Source organism: Tetrao urogallus (genome assembly GCF_951394365.1).
Source record: "Tetrao urogallus genome assembly, chromosome: 6".
Taxonomy (NCBI): domain Eukaryota; kingdom Metazoa; phylum Chordata; class Aves; order Galliformes; family Phasianidae; genus Tetrao; species Tetrao urogallus.
Genome location: NC_136819.1, coordinates 13,355,088 through 13,372,398, shown reverse-complemented (window position 1 = coordinate 13,372,398; position 17,311 = coordinate 13,355,088). Strand labels below are relative to the sequence as shown.

Genomic DNA, 17,311 nt, shown 5'->3' with positions numbered 1-17,311 from the left:
CAAGGTCAGATGATGCAAACCCCTCCTGTTTAACAACTACCAAGAATAGTCTGCCTGGGAGATAAGGCCTTGCATATCTGCAGGTCTGTGAGATGAGAGCTGCAGTGAGCTCGGCGCCAGGCAGCAGTTAGACAGTGTGAAATGTAAAGCAAAGGAATGCAAATGGCACGCTATAAAGGGGCAAGGAATTGATTTGATGGCACACCCAGGCGCTTTGTAATTGTGGGCAATGATCTATTTCTGGACTTTGGAAGTGAGCCATCCAAAAGGAAATGTTTAGTCAGCCCAGTGAGTGGCCTGCAGTACATGACATGTGGTGGCAGGGAGGTTTGGTGGTGATGGGGCTCACCTCGAAAGAGAGCACCAGATGGGATTGTGGTGTGAAGAGACAGAAAGGTGTAGATGCCCAAAGGGATGGTGGATGCCTCATTCTTGTAGACACTCAAGGTCAGTCAGGACAAGGCTCTGAGCACCTGATCTACTGTAAATGTCCCTGTTCATTGCAGGGGAGTTGGACTAGATGGCATTTAAAGGCCCCTTCTAACTCAGATGATCCTGTGATTCTATGAGGTATAGCAGCTCTCCATCCTGGAGACCTTTGAGGAGATGGGGAGAAAGCAGGAGAAAGAGACCAGCCTGCTATTTGTGAGGCTTTGTACATGGCGTGGTGGGGCTTTCCCCACCATGGAAGTCACATCTCTTAAACAAGCCCTAATTCTGGGACTTTCGCATAAAGATGAGGATCACTGACAATTCTTGGCTTGCAGATGTGGTACAGCTGCTTGGCCTTTGATTGGGGTGGCTTTTTTGTTTTGGCCAGAACTGGGCAATGCCTGAACTGAGCATGGGGCTGAGTGAGAGGGATGTGAGGCAGCAGCTTGACCTTAGTCTGGTTGAAAGCAGGAAACTGGATCTCAAATCTTTGGCTGCTGGAGACTCATGTGAGATTGCAATAGGGGGCTGGGATTTTGTTCATTGAGATGGGAGAGTTACAAAATGTGGATCTGGGTTCAGGTTGCACTTTCGCTCCCCAGGGCTCTTCCAGGTGTTCAAGTACAGACTTCTGGCTCGGGCCCATCTCTAATTAGGCATATTATTTAAAAGTATTTTCCTTCCTGAGCTCTTGGCTCGTCTCCACTAGCCTTTGCTGTGCTAGAGCCCAGTGTGCTGGATGTATTAATTGAACTGTTTACACACCTGGTTTCCCGCAAGAATAGACACCCAGCTCCTGCTTTTGAAAAGCCTAGCCCAGAGGCTGTAAACAGGAATTGTGCTCTGTCTGGAAAAGCTGAATGGCTGCCTATCTCCCCTCCCTGGAGCGGTGGGAGCAGCAACAGCTGCAGACATGGGTCAGTTGAGCGTGGAAACCAGCTAGAGCCCTTCCCACCAGTCCTGTCCTCCACCTGGCCCAGGTCCCCAGCAGCTGCAGAGCCACCTTCTCCACAGGCTTATTCTCTTTGTTCCTCACAGTGACAGGAGAGGTCCCACTTGGGTTTTGGGGCAGCTCAGAGGCATATTCTTCCTCAAATATGAAAGCCGGGGCCTTAGTGGTTGAGCACTGTCCTGTGTGGAACTGGAGGTTTGACTTATGTCCAAACTCCCCAGAAGCAGTGGTAGGTTTTCCACACCTTATTTTCTTCAAACTGTGACACAGGGAAATCTTTCATAACCAAATGTGCAGCTCAAAGAATAGCCATGGCAAGAAATGTTGGTGGTTACAATAAGGCAAAATAGTCCGTCGTGATCCTTTGGGCTTCAAATGTGCGAGCAGGTTCTGGCGCACACCTTTATTTCAAAGAATAGGAGAAGAAAGGCAGCGGAAAACCCCTTGGTTGATGCTGTCAAGGAACTTTTCTTCTCAGCCAAGTAATATTGGAAAACACTATAGATGCTGAAATGGGACTTCACACTCTGCTGGGGAGTCCCCCTTCATGCTGGCATGCGCTCTGTGCAACCTTAATGTGCCTCTGTTTTGTAAATCTGCTATGAGCTTCAGAATACCACTTTGCAGCAGCATCAGGTTTTACTTTTGCTGCTTCATTTTTATTTTTTTTTTTCTGAACATTCCCTCAGCTCAATTTGGGAAATAGTAGCTTATCCATGTGCAAGTCCCAGAGTATTGAGCACCAGGATTGGGGCATCATGCTGTTGTGCTTCTTAGGGCATGGAGTGTGATGATGACATGCTGGGCGTTGGCATGGTTAACTGTCTGTACTTCTTGAGGTTTCCAGAGCTGTTGGTGTGGGGCCCTGGAGGAGTCTCCCCAGGGCAGGTCCTGTGCTGCTCCTTGGAAAGGAATGTCAGATGGCTGGGAACAGGGAAGAGGAAATCCAATGCACCATAGGGCCAAATTTGCTATCCAAATTCCAATCCAGCTCGGAACTGGAATTGCTGTTCCCAAAGCACTGAGCTGGGCTGGGATTTTTCCAGCAAGCTTCCAAAGGGGCACCAAGTGGGGAAGGAAGGATGCTGTGATATCTGTTTATGGGTACTTATGCTATCAGAGAACCCCAGCAGCTCTGGCACAGCTCAGCAAGCGCTGATTGCTGCTTGGCTGTGGAGTTTTGGTTATGTGCCATAAGTGAGTGTTAAAGCTGCAAGGGCTGGGAAATCTCAGTTAGCTATGGAAAAGGCCCAAGGGAACAGACCAAGGTGGTGGGCGCATTTGTCCATGTTTGCGTCAAAACTTTCCACAGAGAAAGAAGAGAGGACTTATTACATCCCTCAGTTATCTATCCCTCCTGTGTAATTGTGCCTGTCTGCCAAAAAAAAAAAAAAAAAAGTAATCGGGGCTTTTTCTAGAAGCCATTGGCTAGCTGGATCTAGCACAAGGCAGCATGACTGCTCATGCTGCGCTCTGCACTCCTGCTAATGGTATCAAATCAAGCAGGAAATTATTTTTGGAGCAGCAGAGCATGTTGAAACCCAGCAGAAGGCAGCTGTTTGCGTAACTGGAGTTTGGGGAGAGCTGTCTCACTTATTGCCAAGCGCTTGGCTTCCTATGCTGGTGAGAAATGGTTTCCCCACTCCCAGCGGCTGAACATACCCCCTGGGGCTCCAGAGACTGGGCTTGGTCCAGCACCATCGTTCCCGCAGTGCCTGCTCTGCAGCTCTGGAAGTCCCCAGCTGCTTTTCCGCAGCAGGGCTGAACCTGCCTGCTTTGCATCACTGCTCAGCCCTCTGCATCACAACGAATGACCTACAGAACAAAGGGCTTTGTCCAGGGTCTCCAAAGTGTTTTTGGTTAGCTCTCAGCTGGGTTTCCAGCACAAGCCCGGTGGTACCACGTAGCACTTGGGCTGCCTTCCCAAGGATGTGCCTTGGATTCTTTTCTCCCATGTAACTAGCAATAGGACTAGAGGAAATAGCCTCAGGTTGCACCAGGGAGGTTCAGTTTAGGAAAGACTTCTCCAAAAGAGTGGTGATGCATTGGAACAGGCTGCCCAGGAGGTGGTGGAGTCACTGTCCCTGGAGGTGTTCAAGAAACATGGAGATGTGATACTTAAGGGCATGGTTTAGTGGGCAATATTGGTAGTACGTGGACAGTTGGACTAAATGATCTTAGAGGTCTTTTCCAACCATAATGGTTCTATGATATTCTGGGTGTGATTGGCATCTGGGCTGAGCTGTGGTGTCCATTGGGGAGCTGCAGCCTATAGCAGTCTATTTAAAAAAAAAAAAAAAAAGGAATATTAATGAGGCTGGGGCTGTGTGAATATATATGTAATTTCCATTATCTGATTCTTTCTCATTCTGTTGTTAGCTGATATCCAGAATGGGAGCATTTATCAAATGGCATTTTTTCATTCCGGTCCCATCTCCATAAGGGGAAATGCTGATGCAGATGGGGCTGAAATTCCTGTCCCCAGAAGGAGATGCTTTGGCACAGAAGGGAAGGACCGAGTCAGCGCTGGAAGATTTTGAAAGCCGTGGTAGGGGTATAATGGCTTTTTTGTTTGCAGTCTTCTTGTGTCATCACTCGGTCATGCAAATGTCGCCCCAGAAGAAAGACTTTTTCACACTAGTGCCTTGTTCTGGAAAGTTCCCTCCCTGATTATTCATGACCGCCTTCATCTGTAGGCCCCTTTCCTGACTGCTGTGGAAAGAAATTCCTTGACATGGGGAAAGGGAGGAAAAAGTCTAGTGCACAAAAACTGAGTCAGACTGAAGTATTTGCAGCTTTCCAGTGGGATAATGAAGTTCTCATTCAGCCTGGTTATAATTAGCAAAGTTGCCTGTATTCCACAGGGCTAGAGTTTGTTCCTTTTGCATGACTGGAAACCAGTAGTGAGGCATCAGGGCATCCTCTGGGGATATGCAGAGCTCCCAAAGGTACAGTGCTACTGGAGAGGGCAGTTTTGGTGAAATAGTCTTGAAACAATACAAAAAGACATTGCTTCATTATTTAGTAACCTTACAACATAATTGCTTGATGATTTCTGGGCAGTTTAGTAATAGATTACAGGGCCTTTTATTTCTGCCTATCTTGTTCATTCATGTCTAGGGCTGTAGTGGTCGAATATTTCACTGTCTAGGGCTGTTGAGCGTGTAATGCTTTTAGTCAGCAGTAAAAAACCTCTAGTTCTGTTAAGCAATGAGGTAAAGACACCTCTGGCTGCAATTCCAGATTTTTTTTTTTTTTTTTTTTTTTTTTTTTCCCTCCCCTTGTTGCTTTATTGCTTCCTGGGGCACCATCACACCCTGCTCCATCAGTTTGTGTTAATCTGACTTGGGAGGGAGGTGGGATTGGGCGGTGCTCTCTTGGACACCTCACAGATGTTGATCCACCCCAAGCTTGCTCTTTGCTCTGCCTTTCACCTCTCCTTGTTTTCTTTATGATGCTAAGCTGACCCAAGCTGCCCTCAATCTCCTTTTTTTTCCCCCCTAAAAACTTGGCCATTGTAATTCTTGCGTGGAAGGGGCACATCTAAGGTCCTGTCCATCCCACCACTGAAGGTGAAAAAGCTGTACCATGATCATAGATGCCTGGTTGGGGCTCCTTATTTTTATGTAGAAGAGAGAATTAAAGAAGCAGTGGGAACCTCAATTTTGGTGGCTGCTCAGATAACTCACTCCTTCCCAAGATGTCTTGTGATATACAGAACTCCAACCCAAATTTCTCAGGACTGTACCCCCAGAAGGGTGACCCATCTCCTGGCAATAAAATACCATCTCTTTTAAAACCACAGCATAGGTCCCACTCCTTTGAGTGAAGGCAGGAGCCACGTGCACAGCGGTGCTTTTATTTCTGCACTGCCATTTTCCCAGCGGCAAGCTGCAGGGAACAGTTTAACTTCCTTTGTCGCCTTATCTCCAGGAGTCATTTCAGTTCCGTTTCAGTGACGTTGCTGCCAAGCACAAGACTAAAAAGGGTTTTATTGTCTCTTTGAACTGCATTTTGCTCTGAGGAATGAGGATATAATTGTACCGCGGCAAGCTGGGCCAAGAGCTGACGACAAAGCTGAGCATGTTGAGGCTTGTACTGCCTGATCTTTTTCCTATGTCTTTTTTGTTTTCTCCTTGCGTCTTGTACGTGTGATTGGGACTTTCCAATGAATAGCCCAGGGCTAAACCACTCTCAGCAAAGGTGCTCTGGCCAGCAGGATGTGCTATTCCTTTAGATACCAGCCAAGGTCAGGCTCTGCATCTCTTTCAATTAGTATTTAGCTGTTGGTATCCACAGAGGGACTCTCAAGCAGATATTTCCTCTGGGATATATATATTTTTTTATTTCATGTGCTCATTGGTTTTTCACTACTCTTTTTTGGGTCATGCTTGGGTTTTCCAAAAATTAAGTCTATGGGACAAATTAAGAGCAAATTTTGACTGAGAAGAAAGAGCATCCCTAAAGTCTTCGAATACTCTAGTGGCTTCCTTTTGATAAGTCTAGTTACTACTGTGGTAAAAATACAGGGTTTGTTGGCTATATTTGTGAATACAGCAAGTTGTACTTAGTTTGCATCCTTTAGCAAAAAACTGGCTTTGTTGTGAGGCCAGTGAGCAATCAGTCCTGATGTCAAACAGGGAGTAAAGACAAAGCTGTTGGTACTGAATCCACACTGTGTCTGTTCCTCGTTTCTTGCTATCTGATGACTTGCTAAAGAGGAATGAATTTCAAGTCCTTTCCTGCTGCTAATTCATATCAATTCATATCTCTACTCTACGGCTTGGCTCTTTATACCAAACTGCCATTTTGATGGGTTTTGGCAGCCATCCTATCTACGCGGTAGTATTGGGACTGATTCTGCATGTGTGAGATCTGTTTTGTTTAAGGTTTTTTTTTTCTGCCACAATCTTTTTTTAGGTCTTTGCAGGGGCACTTTTTAGTGCTTCATGTCCTTGTCTGTGCATGTGGGTCTTCGTGTCCTGCTTTGTCCCGTCACCCATGGGGATGTTATGAAGATAAATTGTCAGTTTTTCAGCTGCTGCTGTTATCAGGCCTATCTCTGTATGTAAAGAAGGAAAACTTCAGTTAAGTACTGTTAAAAGGAGTCGTGCAGATCCAGTTCTGTAGATGTCTATACTTCAGCCACCCCAGATGTGCATCCAACAGGCTTTTGCTTGATTGCACTTTGAAGTTTGTGGGTTTTTTTTTTTTTTGTTTTCCCCTTCTGAAAAAGAAACAAAGAGAAAAACAACATTAGTATCTTACAAAAAGTAAATAAGTTCCTCAACAACTGCTGTATGCAGAGCTGCTCGGTGCATTGAAAGCAGCCAGCTCCTGAATAGCTCCAAGATACCAAGAGCCAGTCTTAATTAATTGCCACTGCAAGCCTCTGACCAGCACAGCCCCATGTGCTTCAGGTGCTTGTAACACCTACCCTTGTAAAAAGCAGGTGTTCTCTTAGACGTCCTGACAAAGAAGCGTGTGGCCTCTGGCTCTATCTCGAAGTCTTCTGGATACAGCAAAACCAAGCATGTCATTGCTTTGCTCATTGAATGTTTCATTGGAGGTTTCCAAACTCCTCTGCAGACTGCTGGCTTCTCACCCTCCTAGTTTCCAGCTGCTAATTTGCAATTAAACACACTCAGCCTGCAATTTTCCATGCAAAGTCTACCAGCGTGCAGTTGCTGCCATTTGGTGGTGAGCTGTGCAGGGTCCTGCTGTAAGCATGCTGCTAGGTGAGAGGCTGCCCATGAGGCTGCCTAAGATGTGGTTCCCACCAAGTGCTGCTGTAAATAAAAGTTCAGCATAATGCAGCTGATGCTAATTGGCATCCCTGTAGGTGGTCTAAGTAGTGGGGCCAAGATTAAATGTGGTGCAGAGAATGAACGAGGCTCTTCTCCTCAAGGGGAATGCTTCCAACCAAGGGCTGAGGTGTGTGAGCTCAAAATGCAACAGCTGCAACAAGGCTGCAGATGAAAGATGTTCTTGTTCAGGGCTGTGGCAAAGCTGAAATCCAGAGAGGGATAGAAGACCTTGTGATTACATTTGACATTTGACTGACATGAAGTACTTTACATCTGTTTTCAATTCATTCCTCCAAAAATCACAAGAAAGTTCAGCTAATATTTAATGTACTTTTAGCCCAAATCAATTATTTTCTCTTATGCCAAACAAGTTTTCAGAAACAGACCCTTCCATGCCAAGTTTCTTAGCGGTTCCACAACTGGTGTTTGTCCTACCAGCTGTGAAGGAGGCCAAAGTAAACTTGCAAATGTACAACAAAGAGCAGCTTCCTGGTGGCTTACATTTAACATGCAGAAACCATCATCATTATGGGATGAAGGGAACAAAATACTTAATTGGGAGAGTTCATTAAATATAGTAACAGTGAGACCACTCACGATTTGAGCATACAAAGCCTGCCCAAGCAAGTAAGCTGCACCCTTAATTACTAGTTTCACCCTTCTGTTTCTTGAAATGGAGTGAGTCACTCATCTGAAGCAGATGCCTCTGAGGTCAAACTGTTCATGGAATCAAACCACCACATCCCTTAAGGGTCTGTCTTTGCTGGAAAAAGGATTGTTTTCCAGGAGCCTGTTGTGCAACCAGAGAGCTTGGAGCAGGGTGCTAGAAACGTTTCCACCTGATGTGTGAAGTGTTTAATTTGTCAATTTGGGTATTAGTGTCCGATATTTTTACCCATACAAACTAGGTCCTAATGTGTCTTATTTTGATCTCATTACAAGGTCTTAAAAGGTGCTGGAGCCCTTGATGTAGCACAGCAAGACTTTTTGCACCTGGAGGTGGAAGGTGTTGGCTGCAGCTCCTTGTTGCAGGGCAGGAACAGTCTGTGCTGTAACACTGGTAGGCTGATGTGTGTGCAGTTTGTTTCCGCAAGGTAAAGAAGTGCCTCATTTTGCCAGGGATTACATAGCTTGAAAAAGTCCTTTGCATGAATGTCATACTGGGAATAGACCAAGTGCTGGTTAAGGTGACATGCGTGGCTTGCAGGGCTTTCGTCTTGCTTTATATACAGTCAAGTTGTACTCCTTCCCCTCGTAGGAACTACCTGGCTTCCTCCCTTCATCCTCAGGCAGCAAAAGCCAGCTCTGCCCAAGCCAGCCCTGTGTGAGTACCACACGATGGGTGAGAAGCAGCAGCTCCAGCCAGGGCCAAGCCTAAACGTTCTCCAAAGCCACCACTGAGAGCAGGGACCTGGCAGGCTGGGAGCATGGCCCGGGTTGCTATAGCAATCCTTCAGCAGCTTCCTGTCCAGCTGAGGCTTTTGGAGTCTGAAGCGATGTAACCTCATAAAAGCTAGCAAGACCTTGAATTCATTCACAGATCATTTCACCACCTACGGTATTCTATGAAGTCAGACATGCTGTAACATATGATTAACGATGCGTTCAGTGATGAGTCACCGGGTTGTCTAGCAAGTGCTGCTTACCTTCTAACCAGTCTGTATGTGGGAGTCTTTACCCAGCAACACACCCAAACCGAGTGTTTTAATAATTCTCTACTCTCTGAGTTTGGAAGAGTAGTTCATAGAATTGTTGTTTCATTAGAATAAGTATTGCTTTACCACCCATTAGAGTACAGTCTCCAATCATGAAGAAGTTGGGAGAGAAGGAATGTAATTTGTATGGCTTGGGTATCTGAGAATTCTTCAGGTATTGAGTAAAGGAAGACTTCACTTTATCTGTGCAAGAAATAAAGAGTTGACCAAGATCACAGGTGTAAACATTTTTGTACTGCATGTATACCTTTTACTTCAAAGTTTAACCAGGAGCCAGCTATGTAGTTTAAAGATAGTCAGTGGAAACATTACCACTTGCAGAATGGTTCCTGTCCTATTGTTTCCCCTTGGAGTGCCCTCAGTCTGGTGTTTCTACCCAAGCTCTGCTGCTATACTTTTTTTTTAGCATCAGGAGACCAGCTGTATATCCACATATAGGTGTCTAAAAGATATTCCTGGAAATGAAAAACCAGGCCTGCATATTGGCAAGGAAAGGTCTGGGAAAAAGTCTGTGCTTGAGAGATGGGGGTTTAAGTCTTTGTGTTATATTCGACAGTCACTTGATAAAATGCATGAACTTTCCATGGCCTGAAATGTAGAATTACCCTTTCCTGCCTGAGTGTCCCAAGCGCAACATGAGAGCTATGGTTAATCTTGTTCTCTGGAATACTCAGAGATTGTAGAATAAAAGCTGTTGGTTGTTTTTTCTTTTCTTAGGGAATGAGCAAAGATGAGGGTGTCTGGTTTGTGAGATGTTGGAAGATATGGTTTTGATTCCTACTGAGAGGAGGAAATTGCACTCGTGTATCAGTGTGACCCAGTACATTTTCTCCAATAAAAATCACAGTAAGATGCCAGGGGAAGAACAGTGGGAAAAACTTGCATGATGCTTCACCAATTACTTTTCCAGCCTCCAACTGTTTTCAGCTTAGGGAATTTCCTGACATGAATGAATGTGGTTCGTGACTCTTTAGTAATCTTCAGTGGATTGTTCTTCCACAGAATTGTCCAGTCTCTCCTTGAGCCTGTTTCAACCCTTTCCTTCTACAGTATTGGTAGCAACAAACTCTGCTGGCCTTCTATGTATTGTGAGAGATGAAGACTCTCAATCTTCTTAGTTATCACTGGTGACTGGAGGGAATCCAGGCAATTGTCCTCAGAGCCTACACTGCTTCTCAGGTAGGTTTTGGAGAAAAGAGGGCAAATATTGCATGTGCTCTACAGGGTAGTAGTGCATTGTACTACTGTGCTACACTGTAGTACAGCTCTTACAGTGCTGGTGAACCAGGGTTTTGATACAGTATAATGATGTTTGCTTCTCTGGTTCAACTTCTTTCATAGTACTCCCTAAGTGCTGTATTAGCTGAGCACTTAGTGATGCCTTTGTCAAATTGCTTGTGCTCATCCAAAGGTCTCAGTCCTGAGTGGTATTAGGCATTCAGAAACCATCATTTCATTCCTGAATTTAAGACTTGTTTTCCCCATGTGCATCATGTGATATTTACTCTGCTCTGACTTTTAAGTGCCATTTTATTGCCCAGCCTTTCAGTGCTGTGAGCGCCCTGTGCAGTTCCCCATGTCTGTTCTTTCTCCCAGTACTCTCCAAGCTGCATGTCCTCAGCAAGCTTCCTTACCTCATTGCTGTTCCAGATGGTTTGCAGATAGATCGAGCAACACAAGTCCCGGCCGCGCCGGTGGGATGTGCCTGTTTCGAGAACTGACCATTTACACCTACTTTCTGATCCCTATCTTGGCCTGCCCCAGCTCATCCAGGATTAGAACTGCTGGGAGTGAAGCCAGGTGTTGCAAGCCCTTGATCAATCAGTGAACTCATCCTCGGTCCTTGTCTGGACTCCTCCATTTGTAGACATAAGGATGAGGCCACGGAAGACGCAGTGCCTTAGTCAGCCAGCTGGCTATGATTTTCTGGGGAGTGAATGTTCTTTCCTCCATTTTTTATAAATGAATGTAAATGTGCAGGTATTTGGTGCACAGAGATGCCGATGGGACTGTGCAACAGGGAAAAGGAGCAATGACACAAACAAGTGCAAGCTTTGAGTAAGCCAAGTGAGTATTTTGAAGAAGGTTATTTTATCAGAAAAGAACACACACAAACATTAATGACACTTGAATTTAATGGTGGATTATGGACCAAGTATGCAAATCCACCCACTCCTTTTTCATGCGTAACCGATATGCTTCTTCCGGTAATTAGCCGAGTTCCCTAGAAGAGTGCTGGCACCAGCAGTGTGCTCCAGCTGCCAAGAAATTAGCATCCTGCCCAGCTCTTCAGAGTGTCCCATAAGGGACATTAAACCCCAAGTAGCTCTGCTGGCCCTAGGGACAGCTGTGAGGTTGTGTCCCCATCCCACACCTGGTGTCCCTAATACAAGATAGCCCCAATATTCCTTTCCTGTTGCTGCTCACAGCTCTTTGCCCTGCTGCTGTGCTAACTTTCAGTGTCCCTACCTGCCCCAGTTCTGGTGGAAATCAGTGGTGCATCATGCCCTGTGTTCCCCTTCATCCTTTTCCCTTTCCCGCCCCTCAGATTTTCCAGATCAGAATTAAACAGTTGAGTGAGTACTTGTCTATGGATGACGCATTTGCACCCTTGAGGGACTGTGCTTAGGGTGTGCATGTGAAACTTCACTCCCTTCTTGGCCTTCCCATGACCAGGTCAAACCCACTGCAGCACAGAAGAGCCTCTTCCTCGCCGTAGAGCAGCAGCCATCTTGTGCTGGTCAGCTAAAAGCACGTGAGGCAACAAAAGGGCATCCTGGGCATGGTGTCCAGTTGTATCAGGGCAATGAATGTGTGGGTGAAGGCAGGTATTGACTGGTTTTATGCTGTCTCTAGAGGAATCATAGAGTGCAAGTGAAATTTTGTGCTTGATTTTTAGTCTCTTTTGGTCCTGGAACAGAGGACTGGCCAATGCTCATTTTCTTAGAATCATAGGATCGCTAAGCTTGGACAAGACCACTAAGATCATCTAGACCAAGCCCAGCTTGGGGACACAGTGCTGCTTAATGGATGGTTTGGCATCAGGGTTTCACCTGGGGGGTTTTTTCATCTCAGTTTTTTGCCTTTCTTTTCCTTCCAAACAACCAGCTGTTCCCCCTGGCTGCCCCTCTCTTAGGGTGTGAGTGGATGAGTGGAGAGTGTGGCCGGACTGCAATCAAAGAAATATTTTGAGAGTCCTTTCAGAGCTCCTTAAGGAATCTGGGCTGGCTATGAATGCATGCTTTATACAGCATTGTTTTGAAGTAGGAGTGAGTCACTAAAAAGCAATCTGCACTCTCTCCATGTTCAACTTTGACTTTATTAAGAAAAAGAGAAAGAAAACAAACACAATCCCATTCACTTCAGAAATACACATTGATCCTTTAATCCTCAGGGAAGCATCGGGAACAGCTTCCTACTTGAAAGAATTGCTGTATTGATGCAACATTTAATTGTGCAATTACACACGCACATTTTCTCCCGTGCTTTGCATGCAGAGCAGGGCTCTGTGGCTGGAATGCTAATCAGAATGTGGCTGATGCTATCTCACTGCACACACAGCCCCAGTGCAGCCTCCCGGCCAGCAGCAAGCCTCAGGTTTTGTTACGACCAGAGGTACTTCCAGCAAGAACTACTGCACACCTGCTCTGTAGGTGTTCACACATATATGCCCACATTAATGTGTATACATCCACATTTGTTTGGCCAGGGCCTGCTTTCCAAGATCTGCATTGGGTATAATGTCTGTCAGGTTTTTCTGATGCTTCTTGTGTGACCTGTTGTGATATCAGGGGCACGCAGCACTTGGTGTGAAGGTGCCATCTGTGGAAAAGGCACATGTTTGTCCTGCTGATTTTCCTTGTCCTTTATTTTTGGAGCTGGAGATACTGAAATCAGTCTGAGGGATGCCCTGTGCAATAAAAAGCATAATCACAGAACTGTAGGGGTTGAAAGGGACCTCCACGTATCATCAAGCCCAATCCCCCTGCTTAAATGAGTATCCCACAATAGGTGCTGTTTTACAGTACTTGACAGTAAATGCAAAGGTTGGTTGAGTGACAGAGGGGAGCAAATTCAACCATCTTTTAGCCAACTTCAAACACTAATATTTTTGCTGGGTTTAATCTCTTTACCATGTTTTTATTATTCATGGTTTTGTCATTAATTCTGCTTTCCCACCAACGTTAGGGATGGAGTTTCCAGATGGGAAATCCTACCTGTCATTCTGTCATCAACAGCCACGGGCTACAACACAGGCTTTGAAATACAAGTGCTGCTTTCTTTTCTGGGCTTTGCATGGTGTCTAGGGGCACCTCCAGTTCTCCTCTCTTGGGTCGCTACCTCCATGGGAGTGCTTTTAATGCCACACTGTCTTAACAGTTTTAGGAAAATGGCAAAAGGTGGGGGAGGGAGGAGGGGAGAGGAAAAGCTTTGGTTATTGAAGAGTATTTGACTGATGTTTCTGCCAAGGAGGTGGTGGAGTCACCATCCATGGAAATGTTCAAGAAATGTGTAGATGTGATACTTAGAGACATGGATCAGTGGGCAATGTTGGTGATATGTGGGCAGTTGGACTAGATGATCTCAGTGATCTTTTTCCAACCTTAATGATGCTCTATGTTATGGGCTCCTGGTTTCCTGGAACCTCTGCTTGTGTTTTCATCATGTTTCTGAAAGCTTAAAATTAGAGCAAGCTATCAACACAGCAAAAATCAGTCTTTTAATGTAACAGCATTAGCTCTGACTGTGGCCTTCCCTGTTCCTGTTGTTCAGGAAATCTGCTTCTGTTTTTGGCAGGACGCATGCTGGCTCTGTGGCTGATGTGCAGGGACAGAGGGGGAGGCAGGAAGGGGAAGGGGAGAAGTCTCACCGCAGCAGCCTTGTTTATGTGCCTCATTTGTCTTAGTAGTGCCGCCGCTTCCTTTCCTGGCGGAAGTCCCTTTCTGATAAGCCAAACAAGCAAAGAAAGAAGCTGTTGCTCAGAGCTGTCACGGGATGCAGTCTATGCCATCCTCCTGACTATCAACACCTTCTTCCCACCCACCTGCTCAGGGTGCAGCACCACTCCCAGCAGTTCCATGGGTGCGGGTTGGGTTTTTTCCCATACATAGAGAAGCGTGCACCACCTCCTTGGGCAGCCTGTTCCAATATTCATCTTTCATTTCTGTACCCTTACCTTAAAGCCTGTAAAAAGTACCCTTTGACAGTTGCCTTGCAGCTTTGGTTGGGTTTTCTTTGGTTAGTAACCCCAGTGGTTGGTGGCACAGCTATGTAGTATGACACAAGTGTAATCATGCAAGGCCAGGGTCTATTCCCAGCTGCAGATCTTCCTTTAGAGAGGCTGTGACTTGGATGGCTCAGAGGTTGCTTTCCCCGTTTTCTTGCCCTGTGCTGCTGGGACCCCCAGTAAGAGCACAGGCAGAACTGACTCCATTCCTGATGGCAATGAGGTGCTCAGGTCTCTGTATTTAAAGCTGACATTTTACCCTTTGTATTGCATAAGAAATGGGCTCTTCAAAGTTTAATAAAGGCATGGAACAGATGCTTCCAAGGGAAGCAAGTTCACGTGTTCTAACAGAAAAATCAGGAAGAAAAAAAAAAGTAATGAATGGCCTGCTGCATCAATACTGCAGTTTTATGACTGCTGGTTTTGTTTAATCTTTCTTAAGCAAGCAAACAAACAAATGAGAGAGGTGGTTTCCAGGACACGGGCACGTTACGTCCAGCCCCAGAGTTTGTCTCTGCCATGTGAGACAAGCTGTGTGAATCTCCCCTGTTACCACCAGGAAATGCTAATAATGCTAGTAGGTGGGCACTTGCAGAATGCTATGGTTATGAAAAGGGATCTTCAGATGGTTTTGAATGCTTCAGACTTTCTGGGAAATGTGGTTTTGAGTTCAGTGTTTTGCTGAATTTCCCTGAATTCAGAGTCTGAGTGTATGGAATTCCATGAATCTATGAAGGCAAGCCCGGGTTTTTCTGAATGTGCAACATTTTGAGGTTCTCCCCTCCCTTTCCTAACAATGAATTATTGGTCCTTTGCTTTCAGTGAAGTACGTTAATTACATACTGGTTTTATCAAGTGTTCCTTCACTGTTTGCTGGCCCTTGCTGCAGTTCTTCTTGGACCTGAAGAGTAGAATGTGTTTGTGTTGGCATGCGGGATATAGGGGAAACCTCAGGAGAAAATAGGACTGGAAAGGAAATGTTTTTTCTGCCCAATGAAAATTTTTGTGATGCATTTTTTCCACATCAGAATAAAACTTGAAATATGGAAGAAAGAAAAAAGAATCCAGCTGGAGCAGTTACTTCTCTTGATTCCTTTTATTTTTTTTCTCTCTTGTTAACAAAGTTTCTTTATGTTGCAATGCAAACTACAAATTCCAGATTCCTCGGATATCTGGATAACTTGGGTCAAAAAGTTGATTTCAGTGGATTGGGAACAGTTCAGTACATAATTTTAAATCAGAAAAGGACAATCTGCTGCATTAAAATTAAAAAATAATGACCCAGTAAATTACTAATTTTGTGGTCCAGGGTAATTAGTGGAACAGCTTGGCAGGTAGAATGCAGCAGGTCTAAATTACTGCTCTAAGTCCATTAGCAGGAAGATATTATCTACCTTTGTTGCTACTAACAGGAATACGTATATATACATATATATATATATTTGCCCTTTGATGCTTTTCTTAGTTGTTTGCATCTCAATCCTTGGTTGTCTCCATAACGCTCCAGAAATTATTCACACTGCACTTTTCCTAGCGCAGGGGAAACTTGAGGCTTTTACAATTAATGCTGCTGGCTATTCCATGGAAAACATACACCATGGTCTGACAAGGAAAGCAGCAGTAAAAAGCCACGTGATGGCTGATGTCTGCCAGCAGGTGCATGGAAAGCAGTGGTTCCCATCTTGCAGGTCTCTTTTGTGTCCCATTTGATGAGGTGATGGCACATTCACCTCCAAGTGAACGGAGGCATCTCCCTATCCACACACTGCTTTGCTAAGGGCCAAAGTGCAATGGTCATATCGTCTTGTCCCCTTTGTGACATTGGCCTATTTCAGCTGGGAATTTCCACCCCAAATCTGTACCCTGCAATAGGCTTTAAGCATACATTTTACAGAGAAATCCCCTTTGACTTTCAGGATCAACATGATAGGAATTACTGCTAATGAGCTGGTTTGCTTAGTGGGTGGTTGCTCTTGTTGTAAAACACAAAGGATAGTTTTTCTTCGGTTTTCAACTTGAGTTTCCCGAGATTCAGTCTTCCAACCCTAGACTTTGTTCCAGCTCTGTTTGCTGGAGTTAAAGTCATCAGAGTCTAAAATCTTCCCATGAGCCCTTAAAGTCCAGGAGGAGTCGCTTCCTAATCTCCTCTTTTAAGAGGATGGTGATAATTGAGGACTTCTTATTGACTCTGTTGACCTTTGCCTACTTTGTGTTTGGGTTTTATTAGATAACTTGCAATTGTTCTTTTTCATCATTGTAACACTACTGTTAATAATTGTTAACTGGATCTACATCTAAGGATGTGGCCCACGTTGGTCAAAGAGCAAAAGTTTGGGCCTCTGATGGACAGATGAAATGTTGTTGATACAGTCTGGAGCACCTTCAGAGAAAAGAAAACGCATCAATCCCTGTGCTATTTACTCACCTCCTCAGAAAGTTTTGTAAATCATGTTTTATATTTTTAGTGATTTCTTTTCAAGTGGTGATGTATCTCTGCTGTTTTCAGGTCTGCTTGTATGCTGGGCTGTATTCCACCATCTGTGATGGTCCTGAGCACTTCCTTCACTCCTGAACTTCATTTGATTTCACTGAGAAGTTGCAAGCAGTGAGATAATACTGAATGAAATTGGGATTAGATGGGTAATTAGATGGATCCTCACAGGTACTTCATCTGCATGTACGATCTTTTATAGCCTTACATATTGCAGCTTCAAGGGAGTTGTTCCTCATCTAACACAGCCAATTGCTCTAGACTTTGCAGGATGGAGGAGCATCTGTCTTCTGTTTATTATGACTTCTTTCTTACCTGTATTATTTTTTTTCTTTTTGCAGCGTTTTTGTTCCCATGTATTTGGGGCTGGTGGGAAGTCTCATAAATACCATTATATCAATAGTTTGGATCCCCTCTCCAGCTAAGCCGAAGTCAGAACAACGTAAGACAGAAAACAGTAAGTATTTAGTTATTTTACTAAATAGCACATGAATAGGGCAGCTGGAATGCTCTGATAAAGGGTTTGGGATTGTGTTTATGGGCAGAAAGGTGCCCCTCTTTGCTCACAGTGCCTCATCCTCTTAATGCTTGTGAGAAAGTACTTCCCAGGAGAGGAGTTCGTGTCAGATGAGAAGGATTTAGGAATGCTGAGGATGCAGTCATCTAATTCATTTTGCATATGTCCAC

General features: G+C 44.9%; 1 protein-coding gene across 1 annotated transcript in view; it reads left to right on the top strand.

Moving 5' to 3' along the window:
- SLC67A1 (solute carrier family 67 member 1) overlaps positions 1 to 17,311 on the top strand; it is a gene marked incomplete at both ends in the record, with an annotated part of 48,188 nt that overhangs the window by 11,061 nt on the left and 19,816 nt on the right. The window contains one exon of the mRNA XM_079536947.1: positions 16,966 to 17,081. Coding sequence (XP_079393073.1) covers positions 16,966 to 17,081 — 116 coding nt within the window. The remainder of the gene's footprint in view (positions 1 to 16,965; positions 17,082 to 17,311) is intronic.